This window comes from Barbus barbus (assembly GCF_936440315.1).
Source record: "Barbus barbus genome assembly, chromosome: 12".
In the NCBI taxonomy this organism is placed as follows: domain Eukaryota; kingdom Metazoa; phylum Chordata; class Actinopteri; order Cypriniformes; family Cyprinidae; genus Barbus; species Barbus barbus.
In genome coordinates, this window is record NC_136740.1 from 23,659,154 (window position 1) to 23,682,476 (window position 23,323).

At 37.5% G+C, this 23,323-nt stretch overlaps 2 protein-coding genes across 2 annotated transcripts; one reads left to right on the forward strand and one right to left on the reverse strand.

The window, feature by feature from the left end:
- The first annotated feature begins 865 nt into the window (after positions 1 to 865).
- On the forward strand, positions 866 to 4,028 carry LOC306877861 (melanocortin-2 receptor accessory protein 2A-like). Its single transcript, XM_079429859.1, has 3 exons — positions 866 to 1,308; positions 1,824 to 1,923; positions 2,973 to 4,028. Exons 1-3 carry the CDS (start codon positions 1,191 to 1,193, stop codon positions 3,397 to 3,399), a joined length of 645 nt encoding a protein of 214 aa, XP_079285985.1. The 5' UTR covers positions 866 to 1,190; the 3' UTR covers positions 3,400 to 4,028.
- On the reverse strand, positions 1,892 to 22,198 carry LOC306877860 (centrosomal protein of 162 kDa-like). Its single transcript, XM_079429858.1, has 26 exons — positions 22,058 to 22,198; positions 21,685 to 21,750; positions 21,299 to 21,449; positions 18,103 to 18,255; positions 17,856 to 18,030; positions 17,674 to 17,732; positions 17,508 to 17,578; positions 16,748 to 16,778; positions 16,539 to 16,664; positions 16,287 to 16,448; positions 15,129 to 15,210; positions 14,810 to 15,050; positions 14,378 to 14,597; positions 13,670 to 13,815; positions 13,403 to 13,591; positions 11,768 to 11,905; positions 11,085 to 11,197; positions 10,862 to 10,967; positions 10,627 to 10,753; positions 10,262 to 10,530; positions 9,495 to 9,743; positions 7,935 to 8,572; positions 7,112 to 7,253; positions 6,828 to 6,926; positions 6,585 to 6,719; positions 1,892 to 5,607 (listed from the first exon to the last, which is right to left on the reverse strand). Exons 2-26 carry the CDS (start codon positions 21,742 to 21,744, stop codon positions 5,386 to 5,388), a joined length of 4,104 nt encoding a protein of 1,367 aa, XP_079285984.1. The 5' UTR covers positions 21,745 to 21,750; positions 22,058 to 22,198; the 3' UTR covers positions 1,892 to 5,385.
- Positions 22,199 to 23,323: the final 1,125 nt, after the last annotated feature.

Below are 23,323 nucleotides of genomic sequence, written 5' to 3' on the forward strand. Positions count from 1 at the left end.
GAGCAGACTGCAGTATTCTCTGTTCTTGTCTCAGTGACTTGAGACAGGGTCACCTTGCATCTCTAATAATCAATAACTGACTCAGGAACAGCACATCACTCAAACTACAGAAATGAAGGGTTAGTTGTGTTAAAAGAGTTTGGTAACCACTACAGTATGAATCCATGTTTAAAAGGTTTAGATATTAACAGCTGGAACTTGTCATTAGCTTATGCAAAAAAAAAAAAAGAAAGAAAATAAGTTGCCACTTAAGAATGATGAATTAAGTTATTTTGCCCAAAACAATGATTTGATATTTATTTTACCTTTTGGTTTTTCCCTTTTCATTAATTGTTTTACATTTCTTTAAAATGTTTCTGAAACGTCTAAAATAGTTTAATTGTGACACCTTCCCCCATATCCACCTTATTTTTAGACAAGAGCGGGAGCGTCCATTTATGGCGTAAATGTGCGAGGCTTCCGGTGTCAATTTCCCCGTTATTTTCAGCTGTACATTATTGCAAACAAATTCTTCAATTCATTATGAATCAAGTCTCGGACATTCTTACTTCGGCACTAAAAAAAATAAGAGGATAGAGTAACACAATTGGGCATTGTTGTCACAAACGAAAGTATGTTCTATGAGCTATACTATTTTCCAAGACAATAATAGTGTAAATGTAATAGATTTTTATTGCAACCAACTGAACCAAGACTTAGGCTATTGCCCATACAGAAATTAAAACAAGGCTGTACCGAAAATATTAATTTGAGTAAACTAAGCGTATATTATAAATGTAAAATAAATAAATAAAAATAGGCAGTAAAATATTGAAAGAAAGAAAGAAGCGCTCTTGGATGCCCCCGCGGCGCGTGACATCTCCCCACTCACGCGCGATCTAATGGATGAGAGATGCGTGATCTCATCATATATTCAGTACGTTCTCTCGAGGAGACTTCACGAGTAGCGGTGCTACTTACAGAACGGACACTTACACCACATTTTTGTCTTTGAGTTTTTCCTTTGAGCACGCAGACGTGAATGTTCGCAGGATAAGGATGAATTCGTTGTCAGTATCGGTGTTAAAACAGCTGCTTCCGTTCTCAGCTCTGGATGCTGCAGATGATTGTGTTGTAGCACCGACTGCTGTAAGAAACTGTGATGTTTCTTTCCCGTAAGCGCTCTTATTAGTTTTGATCTGTGATTGAAGATGCCGAGGTTCCAGCATTTAAACAGCACTAGTATACCGAATCACAATTATGAATGGAGCTACGAATACTACGACGACGAAGAACCCGTGTCTTTTGAGGGACTCAAAGCACATCGATGTAAGTGTTTGCTGCATTTGGTCCATTATAGCTTGGTGTGTTTTCTCCAGTTTGTCATCTTTTTCTGTGGGGCAATGGTAATGTACTATGAGATGAATGTTTAAATATAAAAAAATGCTACTTTAAAAACGTGTAATGAAAAACAAAAGTTTATTCAGCACACAGTTCTGTAATAGACAATTATGCAGCATTTATATATTATGGCATTGTAAATATGTGTTCGTGTGTGTACATATACATATATATATATATATATATATATATATATATATAAATAGTTGCATGTCTTCTATACATGCAATATGTAGTAACAGTCGAAATCGAAAAACCATAGACAAATTTATATAGATATATTTATTGTTATATATATATATATATCTATCTATCTCTATGTATGTATATATATACACTTTTTTTCTTCCCATTTTAAGTAAATTGGGGTAATGCAAGTAGAGACAGTAACAGAAAAAATTCAGTTGCATTTTTACGTCACTCAGCTGTGTTTCCTCCTGCAGATTCCATTGTGATCGGCTTTTGGGTGGGTCTTGCAGTTTTTGTCATTTTTATGTTTTTTGTTCTGACTCTTCTGACCAAAACAGGAGCGCCACACCAAGAGTAAGTAGATATTTTAATATTCTGTGAATTACCCGTTGTTTATCAGGCTTTGTGGCAAGGAGAGGACAGACCAGACCAAACAAAAGTGCAGACAGTGTAAATTCCCAATTGGTAAATTCATCTCTCTCACATCTGTACCCCAAGCACGATGTACTGGACCAAGCCAGTGTTTCAGCATGGTTTTTCTGGTTCACGCTGCCTGCGTTTTGGCCACCTAACTGCCTCATTATCCTTAGTTTCAGTCCGTGCTTGCGGCCTCCCTCACTCTCATTAGCTCTCTGCTAGGTCAGTGTCTCTGATGTAACACTTCTTTAGACCAACAAAGATTCTTTTCAGGAAACTTTGATTAAACCAACAACAATCTGAAATCTTGGTCCAATTAGCATGAAGTCTGGCAACTTTAACCTTCATAAACTCAGAAATATAGGCACTGCGACAATCATTTCATTTCATGCTGTTTTAATCCAATCTATCCTTGCATCTGTCTTGTCGCATGCTCATGTTTATTGATGCGCACAAATGCACCCATATACATGCACATGCACATACACAAACACAACAATTATCTCTGTCTGTGTTCTGGTAACCAACCAGAATTCATTTAAAAGCAAATTAATACCCAATAATGCCCTCTTTCTACATTCAAATATATTGGGCAAATAATTCTAAGGGTATTAATTACACTTAGTTATAATAGTGCAGCACTATTAGTCCCCAGCCTCTGGTCTAATGGCGCAGTTGGGAAGCTCAGGGGCCGGGCTGACAGTCTGTTTAGTGCTCTTTTAATTAAACTGCTCTATAGATGTGAGTCATCCATTAACACAGACCAACAGAAACCTCTTACACTCAAGATCATTGAAAAGAGAGGATAGGAATATGTGCTCCCACACACACACACAGACACAGAATGAGGACAGAATATAAGATGAGGGTACTCCCACACTCCAGAAGCACCGGTGCTCATTTCACCTCTATTACAAAAAGGAAATAAAGCTGTTTAAACCTGGTGATGAGGCTTTGAGTTCAATGTTCCTGTCTCAATCCCACAGGGCCGTGGAGCCTTATGAGAAACGAATGCATCTCACAAGCTGTGCCGAGGGTCTGGGCCGCCAACGTGAGGCAGACATCCGAACGAGTCTCTCTCGCCCATTGCTGGAAGAGTCCAGGTCTTTTTTTCACTGTTACATAAACGAAGAAGAGCGAGAAGGACGCAGGGCCACTGCTGGTGCCGCCCATGGACGTACAGGCAGCGGCGACTCTAGAGACCAGGTGGAAACGGTCGGCCTAGTCGTGCAAAGCATGGTCATGGACACCAGGGCGGAACGAGAGGCGGCGCTCTTGGTGCATTTTAACATCCCTAACTTCGTGAACTCAGAACTGAACTCTGCATTGGGGGATGAAGATTTACTACTGGGCGATCCACCAATCATAATGGAGGAGACCCGTCCACGCTGTACTCATCATATCATTGACTAAACCACCAGTTTAAAGATGGCCTTTTTCACTCATTATGGCTCCATTATTGTCTTAAACACAGCCTGTGATCTCTAAAAGTGAAGAGTGATGGTGGGTGTTTTGCTTCAAAAGCTCTGCTTTTGCAGCACACGCTTTAAGGCTGAGCTATTTTCTGACATCTGGGGTTTACAGTGACTCATGATGTCAGTCCGCAAGATAAAAAAAAGAATGCACATATGGGATTTGAGAATGTGTTTTTGACCGCAGCAACAGCATGCTAAAAGACTGTTGGGAGAAAATGCCAGATACTTAAGGAAAGACAATGAAATGAAGGACAAGGATGTTGTTTCCGGTTGTAGGAAGACATTCCAGTAGATTGCAATGCCTTATAGGTTCATACTTCATTTCTGCGATCTCTAAATCTCTTGATGTGCATTGTACTAATGTAGCCTAATGGCAAAATTGCAGCAAATTGCCTGGTTCTCTGGCCTTGTTGTGTGAGCAAATGCCTGAGTAGAAAATAGCTTGCTGTCTGCACCTGTCAACTGAATTAGTGGCTTTCTGCAGAATATCTACAGTATACTTGCATACTATCTCTCTGTAATTGTCTGAATACAGCTGTCTGAGCTGCCGGAGCAATTGAATACTTCAGTTCTGTCTCCCGTTTTATTGAACACCTACATGCCAATGAAATTCAGTGCAAAGCTTCCCCTGGTTTTTTCAGCTGACAGATGATAAAACAGGTGAAAAATCAAATAGGCGTACTTTGAGGGACCAATATAGAGAACAGTCTTTGTCTTTTAACTTGGAATAGAAAGTTGCTACTTAGCAACCACTCAGAAAACCTTAGCGACCACTTAGCAATGTCCTGGCAACCACTGAGAACACTCAGGTGACGAGAAAGCACCACTTATTTCTTCAGAAGTAAACAAAATAAAATAAAGTGTTTAAAATACTGTTGTAGTTTATATTGCAGAATTATGAGATCACGTACAATTTTTTAACCTTTTTAAAATTCAGGACGATTATTACTATTATTACAGTACAGGTCATTATTACCTATCAACTAAATAAAAACAAGCACTGATGAAAACTTTGCCTGTGGAAAAATGAAAAAACTCTTGATTTACAGTGACATTTCACCTTCAAACTTGCAGAAAAATAATTAATAATTTAGACAGGTGACAGCTAAGGACAGCTTTCAACCGACATCATATGTGACACTAGCTGAAGATCGGCAGCTTATCAGTATGGCATTTATTCTGAATCATTAATAGAATTGATTTTTTTCTGGTTATGCAAATTTCTTTTTTGAAAGGCAGTGATTTTGCTTTTATCAGGTAAATTTGCCACCTAAATTCTTTATACTCCACAGCTTCTCAAATGCATACTGTGTGCCCAATTAAATTATATTTTGTCAGGACCCTTGGTGTTTATAAACAATGCTGCATGCTGATCAGCTCTTATCAAACATCACACAACACTGCAGCTCCATCTCCAGCCACTCACACAATTTATGTTCTTTAGTAGTTTATTAGCATTCAGACCATGTCCTCTGAGCCCAGCACTAAGGCGAGTAATAAATCATGACGTCTGCAGTATTTGTTTTGTAAACGTACTTTTAAGTTGAGCTTTTGAGCTCAGCCTTTTTTATAACTCTTATGTGGGTGGTGAATCAACAGCAATTTTACTGCTGTTTGTTCAGCTTTTCTGGATTCTGCTCAAGCGGATGTTGTAAAAACAACAGAGCAGCAAAACAGGACAAGATGTGCAAATAATAATCAACTTTAATACAAAATAACATTTGGATTTATGCTACAAATTACTAACACCAAATTGTTTGTATTTTATGTTACATACCGTGCATGTTCCTTGACAATAATTAAATAATGTTTTTACAATATATAATTATAAATACTCCCACAGATTTAAATCAATGATTAGTTCTGTCACAGGAATTCTGCTAGCCAGAGAGAAATTTGAGTGTTCTGAGTGTTCAAAGACAGCTCAGGATCGGAGGGGCAGGTATGTGTGGGTGGTGGTGGAGGTGTGTTCGGGGACGGGAATGACTACACCCTGTCTCTGGAGTTCTCGAAGCACGTCCAGTATGGAGTCCAGCTCCAGTCTGAAGACCTCCAGCTCTTTAGCCCTGCCTTGAGCGAGTCTCTTCCAGCGCTCCACATCACCCTGCTGCTCCTGTTCCACCACCCGCCGTGTGTCTGCAATCACCTGGAAACCCAACGCCACCTGATGTCAGTGCACTCAATCATAGTGCAGAGGTTGTCAATCAACAGACTGCTGTTGAGATCCATTAAAAACAACTATAGTGCCCTCCAAAATGATTGGAACAGTAAGGCCAATTACGTTATTTTTGCTGTAGACTGTAAACATTTGGGTTTGACATCAAAAGATGAATATGAGATGAGAGATTAACATTTCAGCTTTTAATTACAGGTATTTTCATCTGGATCTGATACACAACTTAGAAGATAGCATCTTTTGTTTGAACCCACCCATTTTTCATGTTACCAAAAGTATTGGAACATGTGACTGACAAGTGTGTTTTGTTGCCCTGGTGTGTCCTATTAATTGATTATTCAAACAATAAATAGCACTGAATGTCGGCGCTCAGTTTCAGATCCGTGCAGACTGCATTCATAGTTAGTTAGACGTGTAACCAACATGAAAACCAGAGGGGTGTTTATGGGTGAAAAATGAGCAATTGTGAAGCTGAGAGAAGATTTAAAAAACATCCAAACATTTCTGGAATTCGGTTTGTACAGTAATATTGTAAAATATATATACAATTTGAATTATTTCAATATGTTTTAAAATGTAATTTATTGCTGCGATGGCAAAGCTGAATTTTCTGCATCATTACTCCAGTCTTCAGTGTCACATGACCCTTCAGAAATCATTCTAATATGATGATTTACTGCTCAAGAAACATTTCTTATTATTATCAATGTTGAAAGTTGCTTAATATTTTTGTGGAAACTGTATTTTTTCAGCTTTCTTTGATAAGCAGGACGTTCAAAATAACAGCATTTATTTTCAAAAGAAATTCTTCTGAACATTCTAAATCTCTTTGCTGTAACTTTTGATCAGTTAAATGGATCCTTGCTTAATAAATGTATTACTTTGAAAAAACTAACTTTTTGAACTTAAGTGTATGTATAGTGTGTGTTGGTGTGTGTGAGTGTTACCTCCTGAAGCTGTTTCTCACGCTGATTATAACGGAGCTCCATGGACTGAATCTTCTGCTCCAGGCTAGTGAAGTGTTTTAGTTCAGGACTGTGAGCATCTTTGGCATGTTTCAGCTCTTCCAGAAGCTTAGATAGCTAATGACATACACATAACAGGAAATAATGAAGAGAGAATTTAAAAGCCTGTGTTTAAAGAATGGAAACTGAATTACTAAACCTTGGTGTCAAAGTCTCACTCACTACCTGATTCTGCAGGGTTTCCTCTCTGATCTTAGACACAGCCAGAGCATCTTTGGATCCCTGGAGCTCCTTCACTTGCCCCTGTAAATGCTGCACTATGATCTGAATAGAGAAATTCAAAATGTAAAGTTTCATTAAATGGCTTTATCCAAAGTGACTTACAATTATATAATTTTTTCTTAGCAAACAAACCCATGACCTTGATGTTTCTAGTACCAGGCCAAGGCAACACTTAGCACCAAATAAATGCACATAGCCATATAAATAGAACTGCTGGAGTGACCGACCTCCTGTGTGTTCACTTGATTGGTGAGTTCAGCGACTTTGGAGGAGGAATGCTCAAGGGCATGGCAAGCCAGGAGGCGTTCAATCTCTTTATGATGCTCAGCCTTGACCAAGGCAAGCTGCTCAGCATTCTGCTCCTGAATCCTGAAAAAAAGAGAAATTATTATAATGTATTTTAATGCGTGTCATTAACTGAGATTAAAAGATGACTGATTCTGAATAATAATGTTGAAAATTATATACATTCTTCACATCCTACAGTGCATTCCAATTCTTCATAGTTTGTATATTATATAATACATGTTATTACATTGTTTATATTATAATACATACACACACACACACATATATATATACACACATACATACACACACACACGCACACACATATATTTTATATTTTTTTCAATCCAACAATAGTTTGACAATCAAGCACATTTAAGCCACTCACCCCCAACTACCTGTATCTTACTGTAAAGTATAGAAAAGTACATTTTATTTCTATTTTAAAGTACATTTGTAAACATAAATCACTGAAGTAATTTGTTTATCATCATTTGTTGTGCTGAATATTTATGCTGAATTAACTGTTGGGATGATGGGCTGATTTTCATTCACAGTGGCCTTAATTGTCTTGATGACATTTTTTTTCTCTTTTTTTTGGCTTGTGGAGTTGACAAGCTCAAATTTCATGAAGAGAATTGTGGAATTTGATTTCTTGTAGTAAGACCCTGTGAGCTATTGTTCATCTTTTGTTCAGAACACTTAAAGGGTTCTGTAAAAGCTTTATAAAAAAAATGACTGAAGCACTCCAAAAGACTTTACCCGAGGAGCTGACTCTGTGCATGTGCGACTGCAGCCTGCAAGGAAGATTTCTCTTGTTCTCTCTGTATCTCCAGCTGTTCCAATCTCGTCCTCAAGCTATCATTCTCCAGTTGCACCTCTGAGATGTGTGATCCTGAGAACACTCCGGGATGGTAGTCTTTCTCATCTTGGGTAGGGGGGAAAGTCTCAGCTGCAGGTTTTTTGGGCTCTTTGGCTGCCCCCAAATGTCGCTTGGGCTCACTGGCAGGACCTGACAGCATGGTTCTCCTCTCCCTCTGCAGGCGTTCTACTGTACGGCTCAGCTCCTGAATGGTGCGGCTCTTGGAGCTCAGTTCCTGGGTTAGTCTCTCAATGCGGGTTGCTTGTGCCGCCTCAGCATGGAGCTGGTGGCGTGAGGGGCTGCGGGCAGGCTTGTCTGCTTGCGTCAAAGACTGGGCTTGGCAGAGTTGTTCTTGCAGAGAGGCCACCTCTGCCTTGAGGGAACTCTCTTGCTTCTGATAGGCTTTCTTCACTTCCTCCAGCTCTGCTTTCAACCCCTGGGTTTGTGACTCAGACAACTGTGATGAGATGACCTGATTGTTCTGGCTCTTCTCAGCCAAATGCTGCTCGAGATCTGAGATCTGCTGTTCATACTGCAGCTGAAGATGGAGAGAAGAACACATATCAAATGAATGCAGATATATATAATTGGTCTGGCCCAAAACAACATACTGCTCAAAAGTAACAATTCACTAAAATGGACAGTTTGAACCGATTCATAATAATTAACCAAAACTTACTGACTCTACAATCTTTATGGACTAATAAAATGTGCATTAAAATAACTATATTATTTACAATATTGTTTTATTTTAAAAACAATATTGTCTTAGTATTATTTTAAACTACAATTCAAAAGTTTGGGGTCAATACAATAAAAAAATAATTGTATGCTTTTATTGTCACGAAAGACTTCTATTCCAAATGAATGCTGTTCTTTCAAACTTTGCATCCATCAAAGAATCATTAAAAATTTTATCACATTTTCCATTAAAAAAAAAAAATAGCTGAAGACTGGAGTAATGGCTGCTGAAAACTCAACTTTGCCATGAAAGGAACAAATTACATCTTGAAATATATTAAAATAGAAAATAGTATTTGTAACTTATGATATTTCATAATATCATTTTTTTTAAACATTTTTTAAATAAGCAAATATATAATATTTATTCAGTTTATCACCAAGCCTTACATGGCATTCTCATAGCAAGTCATGTGGACACACAGTAGGGTCTAAAAATGAGAGAAATGATGCTATTCTGACAGCACACTCAAAGCCCTACGCAAAGGACTTTAAATGGAAACCTAATTTCCTCTGCAAACCTTTTTTTCTGGAAATAGATTGATCCAGCTGTGAGCTCTGGTAAATAACATGCTTGGAAAAAAGATAAGTAGTTTGAATTGCTTGTTGAGTCACCAACTTCCAATAGTTCAAACTTGTTTTGATTTTATAGATTGTACGAATTGAACGTTCAGTGCTTTTAAATTAAATTCCTTTTGTACTAAATCTGAAACGAGTACTTTGATTCTGTGATACTGTTGTTCCATTGTTCTGAGACTGCGTTTGGCTGATTCATCGCGGCCCTCTAGCTCCGCCTCCAATCGATGGACACGTCTCTCCAACAGAGCTGCAGTCTGGGAGGAATGAGGGGCAGTTGGGGGATGAACATCTAATCCATTATCTTCTGTGCCGCTAGATGCAGCGGCCAAGATCAGGGCTGGCAGGGAGTTTGGATGCCTGCGTTTCAAGAGCTCTTCCATCTGTTTGAGCTGAGACAGGAAATGGAAACATGAGTGATAGATGGAACAGAATGCAAGAAGTTCTATTGATGCAGCTAATGTTAATTATTGCAATGCACTCAGGAAGTGGACTAGAAATCCATTCATGACTATTTTTAATATTATTTAATTATTGGATAAATACAGCAGACAGTGACAGGTAAATTATAAGGGTTTGGGAAATGTTGCAAGCCAGCCTCGAAACCTACATGAGCAACACAACTTAAAGAGAATAGAGAGAGAACACTAACCATAAAGCCAATTAAATGTAAAGTTATTAATTTAGTCATCCAGGTGCACATCAGTCAAAGAAAAGAGTTTAACATGAAGAGGAGGTGGTAAACAGAAAGTGCCTGGAAAACTGACTATCCAGACAGATGGTCTGTTACTCACAGACACGGTTGGGTAATTCCACCTCTCAGCAAACAGAGCACAAAGAAGAACGTGCCCTGAATGAGCTGTACCTACAGAATGAGACAACAAAAGTATGTGAAGAGTCTGTATCTGACCTGTCGTTCCAGGTCCTGGATTCTTTTAGCTTCACCCGCTCTCTCTTTTGGCTTTCTTTGTTGCTCATTGGCCCTCTTGTTGACCTCCATTTTTAGCTTTTCCACCTGCTCAGTGAGCCTTTGAGTCTCAGCGGTGGCGGCTCGAAGTCTGGCCGCATCTTTGTCTAGTAGCTCCTGGTTCTCGGCATACCACTGCAGTCTCTTCTTCAGCTCTGTGACTTCCTCTCGATGTTTTTCCTGGAGCATCTTTAGCTCGAAACCTTTATCACCTGGCAGATACATCCAGATGCTTGTTCCATCAAGATGACAATTACATTGCTGAAAACAGACTGCTGCCATTACGCTTCCACATCTGAAGCTCTTACCTGATGTACAGTCAGCCTGAAGTCTGGCAAGGTCCCGCTCTTTCCTCATCATCTCCAGGTCTACATGCAGGGTTTGTTTCTCCTGTTTTAGCCTGTGGATCTCATCTTGCAGTCGCTCCTCCTTTTTCTACATGCAAAGACTTTTGTATTAGGAACTGACCTGAAGTGCTATCTAGGTAGGCAGCTCACTAGGTTTTGGAAGAGCTGTTGACATAACGTACTGCAGATCAATTACCTGTGCGGCTTGTACCTGACTTGTCAACTCTGCAATGTTGAAGCTTTGGTCAGCAATGCGTCTCCCTCCAACGGTTCTTTGAATGCTGTTCATGTTCAATCGGTCCCTGGGGAATGAATATGTATCACTTTTATATGAGCTACTGCAAAGAACAGCATGAATGGTAACAACCCGCTGTGATATGTATTAGATCACTCTACCGACACACTTTTAGAGCACTGACCTGGTGAGGGCAAGCTCAGTGAGAAGTCTCTGGTTCTCCATGAACAAAGCCTCCTCGTTTTGTTTGCTTTGAGCTTGGAGCGCTTTCATTTGCAGATAAAGCTTCTCATTCTCCTTTATAGTTAAAATCATCAGAAAGAAGTTTCAGACATGTTTTGCTCTGAACCTATTTGTAGCATATGAATACTAATGACCAAAATGCAAATATATTCAGTATGTATTATACTGAATATATTTGCAATGAATATAGTATAATTACAATGAATATAGTTCCAGATAATTTTTTTTTAAATAATTGCAATTGGTTTCTGGAAAGGCCATGAGTTCTTCTGTAATTACAGAAAATGTGAGAAGTAATTATCATCGTTATTCTAAACTTTTGTAATAGTGTCATTTTAAAAGAACTGTGTTAAATTACACGCCTCATTATGCTGTAAAATGATCTAAAAAAAATAAGAGACCACTGAGTTTTGTGTTGTATCATTCACTGATTCGTAAGACCTCACCAAAAGAAAACATCTAGGGATAGGGATAAGAAAATGAAACCTATATATAATGAATGCATGTCATAAGAGCCATGTTTCAGCATGCCTGATTCTAATATATGCCAGAAAATGAGCAGAGACGGAGAGAGAGAGAGAGAGAGAGAGAGAGAGAGAGAGAGAGAGAGAGAGAGAGACTTACCTGATGGTAACCCTGAATCAGAGTCTCCTGTTCCTTCATCTCTTTCTCTATCAGCTTGAGTTTCTCTTCAGTCACAGGGTCTGAAGCTTCACCAAAACTCCACTTTCGTTTGTTACCGGCCTCCTCGGCATGGTGTAGCTATGGAATTAGCATTTAACAGTTCAGAACATATCTTGGATAAATGAGGATTGTTTGCTCAGATTTTTGGCAGTTTTTAGGTGCAGTAACAAAATAATGATGCTACTAACTTAAATACATTTTTCAATAGCATGGAAATAGATATTTTTTTAATACTGTAGCTTTTCCATTTAAAGCTTTTTGTGACATTGCTACATTACATTGATACATATTCTCTTTATTCTAAATCTGGGGGTAACAATTTCATCACCTCCTTTGAAGCTGGTAACCTGGCAAAAAAATGTTTGACTATGTAAATTGTAAAAGTGAACAGAGATTGTTGTGGTGCATTTACATAACACTACTGGATCAGAAAGGGCATTTCTGTAGCTCAAACCGTAGAGCAATGCCAAGGTTGTGGGAAAAATAGCCCTTGTAGACTTGCTTTAAGTTCTTTTATTTTACATTACAATCAAGTAATAGGAAGTTAAAAGTGAATTATGATAATTATTATCTTAAATAAGCCTGATTAGATCACATAATCATTAGGTGGTTATTTAACAACTTTAAAATATCTAATGGTGTAGTTTAGAGGCTCAGTATGGAGTGAGCTGTGAATCACCACCATTGTGCCCTTAACCCAAGGTTGCTCCAGGAATAATTGTCCCTCAAATATGTTTATGGTGCCATTCGACAAAAACACTTTATACAAGTCATGAATTAATTATTCTTCCTTAGATCTGTTGTCGATAATCACTATTTATACTTCACTAGAAGGGTAGATAAAATGCTGCATGCCCCCTTGTCCCATGTTTTATGTTCATTTCCTATTGAATCCAAGGATGACTTTTGTTGAGGGTCATTATTTGCTAGTGCAACAAAAAGCACTGCCGAATACTGAGCACAGCATGGCTTTTATTAAACAATGTTTTTTCTGTTTAATAAGTCTTTGAGGGTATTCCATCAAATGCCTAGAATAAACCTAACATAATGCATTTGGGCTAAAAGCACAGTTCATCATCGCTAAGAGTATTAAACAGCATACAAGTAAAAATCTCCATGGGCAGAGTAGCCACAGAAATATGAAATAATATAGACATTATGATTACTTTACCAAAGCATTCACCTGCAAGTATAGACTGCCCTTTTTACCAAACACACTTATTGTGGCAAACATACAATTTTCCCCACATTCACATTAAGGAGAGCTACAAGACAGCTGAAGGTTTTCTATAGATTTTTTTTTTTTAACAAGATACAAGCTCATATGTGCTTTAAGGCTGGATAAATAGGCCAGGAAAATAGATGAACTTGAGTGGTTTTTAAGTCCTCTGTCAGCAGCAATTATAAAGTGGCAAAGCAGACAGCTCCCTGAGGTTTGTACAAAATTTGACCACACAAATTTACCACCGGCAATGTAGAGCCATGGCAGAATGAGCCCCCAAAGAACAAAAGTTTCTTATATTTTCAAATTTTCTGAATATATTATGTAAGTTTTACAGTTATATGGTGGCTCACCTTGCTCTGTAACACATAGTTCTCCTGTCTGAGGGCTGCAAGCTCTTGCTTGTGCTGCTCCCGTAATTGTTCTTCCCTCAAAAGGAGCTCTCTCTCTTTTTGTGCGAGCTGAAGACGGAAGCTCTCCAGTGCTGAGCGCCCCTGCTGAAAGGTCGAACCACCATCCATCTTCTCTTGCATCACCTGGTGCTGACAGACAAACAGAACAGGAAGTTAATGAGCTTGAGGATTTGATCCAATGCTCTGATTCAGTCCCAGTTAACTCACTCCTGTCACTGCTTCGGCTGTGATCCTGTCTGCTCGAGGAGGGATGTTATCCTGAAGACTGCTGGCTTCAACCTGATGCTGTAGGAATGTAGCAAACGACTGCACAGATGCAACCAGTTCACTGCTTAGTCCTAAACTGTCTAAACCTGTAAGAGATGCAAAAAAACAAGATGTCCATTTATTACAAAGCAAGCAAACATGGCTGTGAATTTAACAGGCATCTTATACGCCAAAGATTTTAAGAAAAACAAAATATATTTTACATTGTTTTTTCCATTGTGACATTATTTTTTATAACAATTAAGATAATTTTTTAAGATTATGATCTTTTTATCTTTTTTTATTTTTATTCTCATTACTGTAACAATTACAAAATAACTGAATAATTATCTTTATTTTGGTGAACATCTATATTTGCGATTTACTACGATTGAATTGATTAATGCATCTAAATTTAATGTAATTAAAACTGCTAACTGACTGACAGCCCTAGTAAATAATTATATATAAATGTTTACATTAAATTACAGTGTTTAAGAAAATGTAATGAGCATTTAAGCAATGTCAGCTGTCATGAAAATATTACAATTTAATGAGAGCAATGAAAATGTATAAAATAAATAAAAGTCATTTTCTTTATGCATTTTTTTTGGTGTCATTTAATTTTGAGGTTGAATATGACAGTTTTGATGAAGTTAATCCAGGTACCTTTGACTGTTTGTGTTTGGCTGAGGTTTTGAGTCTTTTTAGGGGGCTGGATCTGAGTTTTCCTCTGTGTTAGAGGAGATGGAGGTTTAGCAGCTTGGCTGGTTCTGCTGGGTGCCGGCGCTCTGGGTAATGGCCTGCTCTCAGGTTTTTTGGCCCTCGCTGATGGAACAGGAGTTTTTCTAGAGTAAGCTGATGCAAATGCATTGTTTCTAGCAGGAACCTGAGAGAGAAGTTATATTCCATTATAATCTTCATAAATGTGATTATCACATTTGATGTGAATAAAGAAGCCAAGCAGTTTCCCACTAAAATGATACCTCATTTACTTTGCAGAGTCCGTGCTTGTATCTTTCCATTTTCATTTACCTAAACCCCACAAATTACAGGATCTAATTCTTGAGGCAAAGGACTCATAACAGCTGAGTCTCTAACCTGGCGCTTATTGGGTTTGACAGGAAGTGGTTCCACAGAGGAGCTGTCCTGTTCCTGCATCAGCCGTTTGATCTCCTCAGCGATGCTCTTCTGAGTGTATTGAAGGGAAGCTGGACGTTCCTCTCCTGTAAGACCAGCTGCATTACCCCCTCCACAGCCCTCATTAGCAGAACTGAAAGGGCTACCGTCTGAAGACATCCTTACTGGACTATGATTCTCTATGCCTCGAGGCACAGCCTCACTGTAAGACAAAAACTTCTAAAGCTGCTGAAATGAGAACACATGACTCATAGTGTGTGAAGGTAACTAGTGAACTCACATAATGGGCTGGAGAGATAAGCCAAGGGTGAATCCAGAGTCTGGTCCAATCGGACGCATGAATTCCTCAGCAGTGGGTAAATCTGTGGTACATAAACAAAAATTTCACCTAGGCCGGAATCACACTAGCCAATTTTCAGTGGTAAGCTTTATTTAGAGTCATGGGGATTTGGTGTGAATGGCTGTCTCTCTCTGGACCCTGGAGAGCATCACATACGTAAACAATGTATTTATGCAGATACGTTGTTTACGTTCAGATCAAAGCGTAAACTAAGTATCCGCATACAGTGCTGCTGACACAGAACAGCATATGTTGTTTACGTATGTGATACTCTGCAGAGGAGATTAATTGTTGAATAAAGTCGTTATTTTTATTTTCTTTGCGCACAAAAAGTATTCTTGTACGGCTGAACCACTGATGTCACATGGATTATTGTAATGACGTCCTTGCTACATTTCTGAGCCTTAATCGTGTTAGGATCCTTGCAGTTTATGGGAGGGCCTGAGAGCTCTCGGAATTCATCAAAAATATCTTAATTTGTGTTCCGAAGATGAACGAAGGTCTTACAGGTTTGGAACGACGAAGGGTGAGTAATTAATGACAGAATTTTCATTTTTGTGTGAACTATCGCTTTAAATGCATCCTTTCTGAATAAAAGTATAATGTGCTCTTAATTTTATAAATTTTCTTCAAGAAATAGTGCTTCTAAAGGGGCCGATCTTAATAATGTAATCATTTATTGCTCTTTTTGTGCTAAATATTTACAAAAAGAACAAAACATCTGTTCTTGCTTTGACAAGGTTTACATGGCCAAAACGAGGCACTGAAAAACATGTGAGAACGAATTAGAAAGAAATGCCAGAGGCAGTAGTTTAGTCTCCCACCCCCTCCATTCATATTCGATCAGGGTGACAGAACTCCAATAGAAAACTTTATGAGATTCCAGGAAAAATAGTCATTGTGACATCCTCAATAAAATCGAGTTGTTTAGAGTCAGTTAGCGGGACTTATGCCATAAAGTCAATGCTAAAAACCTCACGTCCTTTGGTTTCAAGCATAACTGGAAGCATTTGTGGTGGAAAAGCTGCAAATCAAAAGGTTTAAAGCGCAGACATGCACTCGGTGACTGGCAGCAATTAGCTAGGAGCTGAGTCTGACCTGACTCCACGGTGGAGGCAGGCTGAAGTGTAGATAGAGAGAGGGGAGTCCTGCTGCCCTCGGCTCGTTTGTTCTCACACTCCCCTGCTGAGCTGCTGATCTGCCTGTATGCGTCCTGCAGCGCCTCCATCTCACTCCCTCCACTCTGACCATACGATTGAACTTAGATATGGAGGAGAGAATGTGTTAAATCACTTGTTGGAAGTTTACTTCAACAATACAAGCTTGAAGCAAAGAAACAGGTTCTCAAACCTGCAGGTTCCAATGCTGGCATCTCTGTTTGTTTGATGTCTGGACATTTTTCTTTCCCGGGAGCCAAACTGGGAACTGCAGGAGGTAATGCTCCGTCCGTGGAATTGAGAGAGTCATGCAGTGACACTGGGACATAAGAACAGTAAGAACAGCTTTTCACCTCCTGATATGACCATTCATAACATTACACACAGTAAATTGCTGTATACCTTTGGCCAGCATCCCTTGTCTTTCAGGTTTCTGAAAAAAAAAAAGAATAGCAGGAAAGGGTTAAAATTAGGGGGTGTAATATTACATTATATTTTATGTTTTATATATTCTAACACATATTGCAAATGCAATATAAGGTATGAAAAAAAAAATCAAAATAGCAAACAAGTTTGAATTTTGATTACTGAGATCTACAGACATGAAATGCACATTAGAATGTGCTATAATCCTTTTTAGGTTTTTCAGCTAAGTCTGTTTTTGTTTTCTCCCTAATATTTTACATATAAAAATAAATGAATAAATAAATATATAAATGTCATCCATAATTCTATAAAAGCCCCCAGCAGCCCCCCCCATGAGAAGGTGACTGACCTAATGTAGAATAAAACATTTTTTCCATGCCACCAATATGACTAGAGTAATTACCTTTTATCATTTTAAGAATTTAATATTAATTTAGAGATGGATTACTACAGTATAAATAAAAAAAATAATATAAAACAAAATAGTTATAAATAAATAAAAACAGTGCACCATTCAATTTCAAACTTTTGTGAAATATTTGAAAAATCTTTTATTTCTACTTTGATTATTTGTCCAGCACTCTTTAAAATATTGTTTGATATTAACTCAGTATTTCTCGGCCAGCATACATTGCAAAATGCAGATAGGGACCTGCATTTGTAGCCATGCATCTCTAGATAACTCACCAGTTTTTAAGGCAGGGCTCATTTCATAGGCTTAAAAATGTATATTCACCTTCTCTTGAGGCACCTTGTCACTTCTCTCGCTGGCCTCTTCCTCAAAATCTTCACTATATGCAGGTGATACTGACAGAGAAGCAATAAAAAAAAGTGTTTAATTGCTTCGGAAAGCAATAACAACAAAACACATCCCTTTCAAATTCTCTCTGCTTTGCTCTTACCAGCAGAGTCTTTATAATTTCTCTGTCCTTCTTCATTTGTTGAATCTATTTCTTCTCTTCTGAAAGGAACATGGTCAAACTAAATTTAAAGAAGGGACATATGCAAATACTCCTTCACAGAAAGCATCCTTGGAATTCATTATGCATAAGTCACATAAAGATTTTTTAATTTCTTGGTGCACCTTTGTGGGCTAGTGGGGGTGGATGGTTCCTGTTCTTGATTCAGTCTGGGGTAGTCAATGGAAGAAGAGGACTCTTTCTTCAGGTTGGATAAAAACCTGGTATTTTCATCCTCATCCAGTGTATCCAGCCCTAGAACACCTGCACCTGATCCCATACCAGACACCATCACCGAATCTGTATAGAAGCAATTACAGGTCAAACAAAGAGGGTGAAGATAATTATTATGAAATCGTTAAAGAGACTGACCTTCAGGCTCAAGACTGTCTCTGCTAAAGATGACTTGGTCTCTATTCCCTTCATCTTCCAAGAATAGCTCCTTCAGCTGTTCTTCATCCACCTCCTTAATGGATGGAGTCTTCCTCAGAGACTTCAGGAAGGACTTTCCTGTTGATGACATCCCTACAAGTCAAGAAAACATAAATATTACTGAGGCCATTTTTCCACACCAGACCTTCTTTAAAAAAGTACAACATACTGTAAAAGTAATTGATTGTTCTTTACCCTTAAAATAAATCAAACTATTCAGAATAGCCTTTTTATTTCACTAGCCTAAATTGAAGCAATTCTGCATTTCTGAGCATTTAAAAATGTCAGAACATACTAAAGAATGTCTACATAGTTTATCAGACTTCTTTAAAAAATAAAATTCTTATGACTAAATCCACTGTTTGAAATATTGGCCCTCTGTGTGGCACATTATTATTCTGAGCAGCACATATTCAATTAACTAGACATCAGAGAAATTACTAACTGGCACTATTCCAAGGATTTGTTAACAGCAAAAACTGGTGCAGCAAACACTGCAGCTGCAATTACATAAAACAAAAACAACAGCTCTGGTCTGTTGTGCTTAATTACTGCATATAATTATGTATTAAGGTAAACTTATGAAGAAATAAAGCTTACAATAATAGTAAGTAAACTCCCACAAAACATTAAAAATCTAAATAATCTATTGATACCATCTTCTCTCTCGACTGAATCACTAGCATTGCTTTCAACAGACGACTCGTCAGAACCAGAGTGAATGGGACTCTTGTGTCCTGATGTACTGGAGGGGTTATCAGGCTCTGGACTTGGTGAGAAGCGAGAGTCTTCCTCTGAGACCCTCTGTTCCTTTAAAGAGTAACTATGGTCAGGTGATAGCATCTTCTCATTTACTGCATCATGTTCAGGACTCGTGTTGTGGGATGCCCTCTGATTGGACAACTGGCTCACCCTATGAAGTGCTTTGCTACGAGGTTTAGGGGTGGGTTTAATAGGGACTATGGTTTATAAGGGGAATGAACAAAGGAACAAAAAAAACGACATGAAAGAAGTTCGTAAAACAGGTAGACGCCATCAAATGAGGATAAAATTATACAATGATCAGTAAAAAACAAAATGACACTTGAAGCTTTAACCAGTTACTCTAAATTAGTTTTCAAGTGTGAAACCTAAAAAAAAAAAAAAAACTTAAATACAGGACACACGTTGACATCCATTAAAGGTCTAAGGAATATCCAAGTAATACTATGGTAAAAGGGTGAAGTGCGTAATTTTTAATGTTACAATACTTTAAGGAAAGTATATTGTTTGAAAACAATATTTTTTGCAATTATGTTTATGCAATTATACAAAATTACACACTTCACCTTTAAGATACATCAACGACTAATGAATAAGATGTACCCAGAGGAGGGCTTTCCCTTTGTCTGGATTCCACCTGAGGTTCCACAGCTTGGGACTTTTTAATTTTAGTAAAACGGCGTTTAGTGGGTTTTTCTGCAAAAGGGATGGAAAAAGAGAAAAGCAGAATGAAAAAGAGAGAATGCACAGACAAAACAATTGTGTCAAATACAAAGAAAGAAATAATTACTACAGCTTGATGGATAAAATGTGAAATTGGACAAATGACATAAGTGGTCCCTATGGGGCAGAATTTTTCATCTATTGAAACGCTGAACAGTAATACCAGCAAATGATACATCTCTGTGAACAGCACTTCAGACGTTCAAGGAAAAGTGAATAAAACCTTCATTCTTGGAAATATCTCTATTTATCAGACACAAAACTACAGCGGAGAAAGAACATTGTGTGTACAACACACTTGTTGAACAGAAAACTAGATTTTATAAATGTACAATAAAAATGTCTCAGTTCTCACTATGAAGCTCTTTTCTTTTAAAGAAGCAAATATATCACAGATATAGATTACTGTTCAAAAGTTCAGGGTTGGCAATATTTTTCATGTTTTTAAATCTCCAATGAAAAAACTCTTATGCTCAGCAGAGCTGAATTTATTTAATCAAAAATAAAGTAAAAACAATAATGCAGTGAAATATTAACATTATTACTATTATTTCAAATAAATGCTTGATATTTTAAAATATTTTTGATCAATTTAATGCATCCTTCCATCCAGAATGACTGAAAATGAATATGTGTTATCTCAGGACTACAAAACGATTTTGAGAAACATTATAAATGTTTATGTAGTAAACAACACCCTCATCACTAAGGGACTTGATGGCAGAACAATGCACAATTAGTTAAGGTAATTACCTATTATACCACACTTCTTTACTGTTGCTTAGATATAAATACACTTGTGACATCCAGTAGACTTTGCCACAATATTTTGTGTTAGGTGTTGATATTAGCACCTATGATAAATTGCTTTATGTTCCTCATTTGTAAGTCAATTTAGATGAAAGCATCTGCTAAATGACTAACTGCAAAGTCAATTTACATGCAAGCAAGTGCAAAGGCACTGGGAAACTCAAATCCCAAAAAACAAAACAAGCCAATTTAGAGCATGTAACGTAATGAGAAAATGGCAAATCTTCCTTCACAGAAGTAATTAGGCTGCTTAGAAGACTAAATCAGGTCTAATCATATCAAAAAACACATGCATCAGTTCATATCTAGAATTTTGTGTTATATTATATAAGTCAACATCATAAAACAACAAGTCAGCTATTCTATTCCATTTATTCTAGTCAGAAAAAAATATTTGCTGAACAAATAAAAAAGCTAAAAATGAATCAATCGAGCTACATGCAAGTCATTCAGAAACAAAGGCAGTGCACTTCATATTTTGTGTTTTAGGGATCCCTGATGGCACATCAGCATCTTCAGTTAATTTTGCATTATTTATATTGTCTACTGCTTTGTGCTTGCTGCCCTCAAGTGGACAAATGTCTAAACTACAATATTTGTTGCTTAAACCCCCAAGATTATTATTAGACAGATAAACCTTCCTATTCAAATGTACACACCAAACACTTATTACAAGAAGAGCATACATTCCTGGAAATTTGAGATAAAGTCTTGCTCAAAGGAGATTTCAGTGAACCTTAGAAACTCTCTCAAGGTCTGAACCGTAAACCTTATTATGCTAAAGATTCAGCTGGAGATTTTAGCCAAGCTTCTATTTGATTCGGGTAACACCAGCACTCACCTGGTCCCTTTTCACTGTCGTCATCATCATCCTCCTGCCACCACGGCACAGACACTGAAGCCTTCTTTACTGGCCTGACAGGTGCTTGTCCCAAGCTGTCAAGAACACTAGGGAGCCTGGTGCCCAAATCAACAGAGTCATCTGAGACAGACTGGAAAAAAGCATAAATACACAACTGCATAAAACTGACCTGGAATACTGTGCTCAATAATAACGTAATGCAAGTTGCCTCTCAATTAATACACTGCCTATTGAAGAATTAATTTGCAAAACACACGTGTCATATAACAAGAAGCATAAACGTTCCAAAGGTTTTACACATCATATGCCAGTACACATACAAATGTAGTTAAACAGAAAATTGCCAAGTTAACAAAAGATTGTACCTCTTTCAAGAACTGCTCAAACTGCTGATCCAGCTCCTCTTTAGTCAGTCTATGAGCCATAATTCACTGAAACATTGCGAGACAAACATATTAGAATTAGTGCTAACGTTACTACTAAGTGTTATTATAAGAATAACGGCATACAAACCCATAAACAAAGTCACATTTGATACACAACCTAAACGATAAAGCGTCTGGAAGAGTGACAGAAAAGTCTACTCGCGCTGCATTATAAACAAAAGTGAAAATGTTTAATTTAACGTTATATTGTTGTGTGGTTCTAGGTGTCGTTATTAGCTCGCTAGCTCGTTTGTTGTGGTAACCGAGCGAAACGTTCAACCTATGATGGAAAACCAGGAAGCAAAAGACTCACCCATACAGGAGTTGGAAAATTAATATGCAGTAAATTATTTAATGTTCACATTGTTTTTGGATTGATACTGTTTATCATAAAATTTCCCGCTACAACAAACCGGGGGATTACTGACAGTTTATTGGCCAGGTTACGTCACATGCTTCCGAAGATTTGATTGAGCGGTTCAGTTCCGTGTGTCTGGGGTGCCATGTTGGAGAAAGACCCGTATTATTCAACACGGATGATATACGTTTACGAGCCAGCTCTTCACAATTATTATTTTTAATGCCTAAATAAGACTATGAAGAGAGGAAAAAAAAGTTCTACAGGCCCAGGAACTCTCACCTTAAAATATATATCATTAAGTTTTAAACAATTATTTATGGTATTTGATCATCATTTCACCGTCAACTTTTCATTTTTATAGTAATTTTGTACACGTGCACAAGGGGCACCCTTTTCGTGAAAGGACAGTCCACAGTACCTATCTGATTTGTTACAACCATACACTCAGTCAAGAGTTCTCAGATCTACTGATTCTAGTTTATTGCAAGTTCCCAGGGCACGTCTCAAAAATAGAGGTGATCGTGCTTTCTCTGTTGTTGGTCCTAAGTTGTAGAATAGTCTCCCAATTCATATTAGAACTGCCTCAACAATATCTGTCTTTAAGTCTACTGTAAAAATCTCTTCTCCTTGGCATTTAATATTTTTTGACTTGTTGAGCAATGATTTTTATTTTAGCGAATCTCATCCATTTTACAGTTTGTGTTTTATATATTTTTGTTATATATATATATATATATATATATATATATATATATATATATTTGTTTTATTGTTTATAAACTTGTCGACTTGTTTTTGTTTTGCATACTCCGTGCAGCACTTTGGTCGACTTCGGTTGTTTTAAATGTGCTATATAAATAAACATTGTATTGGATTGCATTGCTAATATAACAACAATATTTAAAAACGATTTAAAAATATATGTTTATAAATGTTTAATGTTATTGATTTATTTATATATTAAAAAATAATAATAATTGACTATTCTTTAATAGTCTTATACCTTTCAAATCTACATGGAATATATTTCATCAGTGTTTTATTACTTCTGGATAACAGATGACCAAACACCTCCATCCTTTTTAATAAAACTTCCACACACCACAACATTAATCAATGCATTCCGAAACCACTTACCATTCAAGCCCTCTTCTGACACTGTGTCCTGTACTGACCATGAGTCACCTCCAGGGGCAGTATTGCTGCACAAATCTGCCA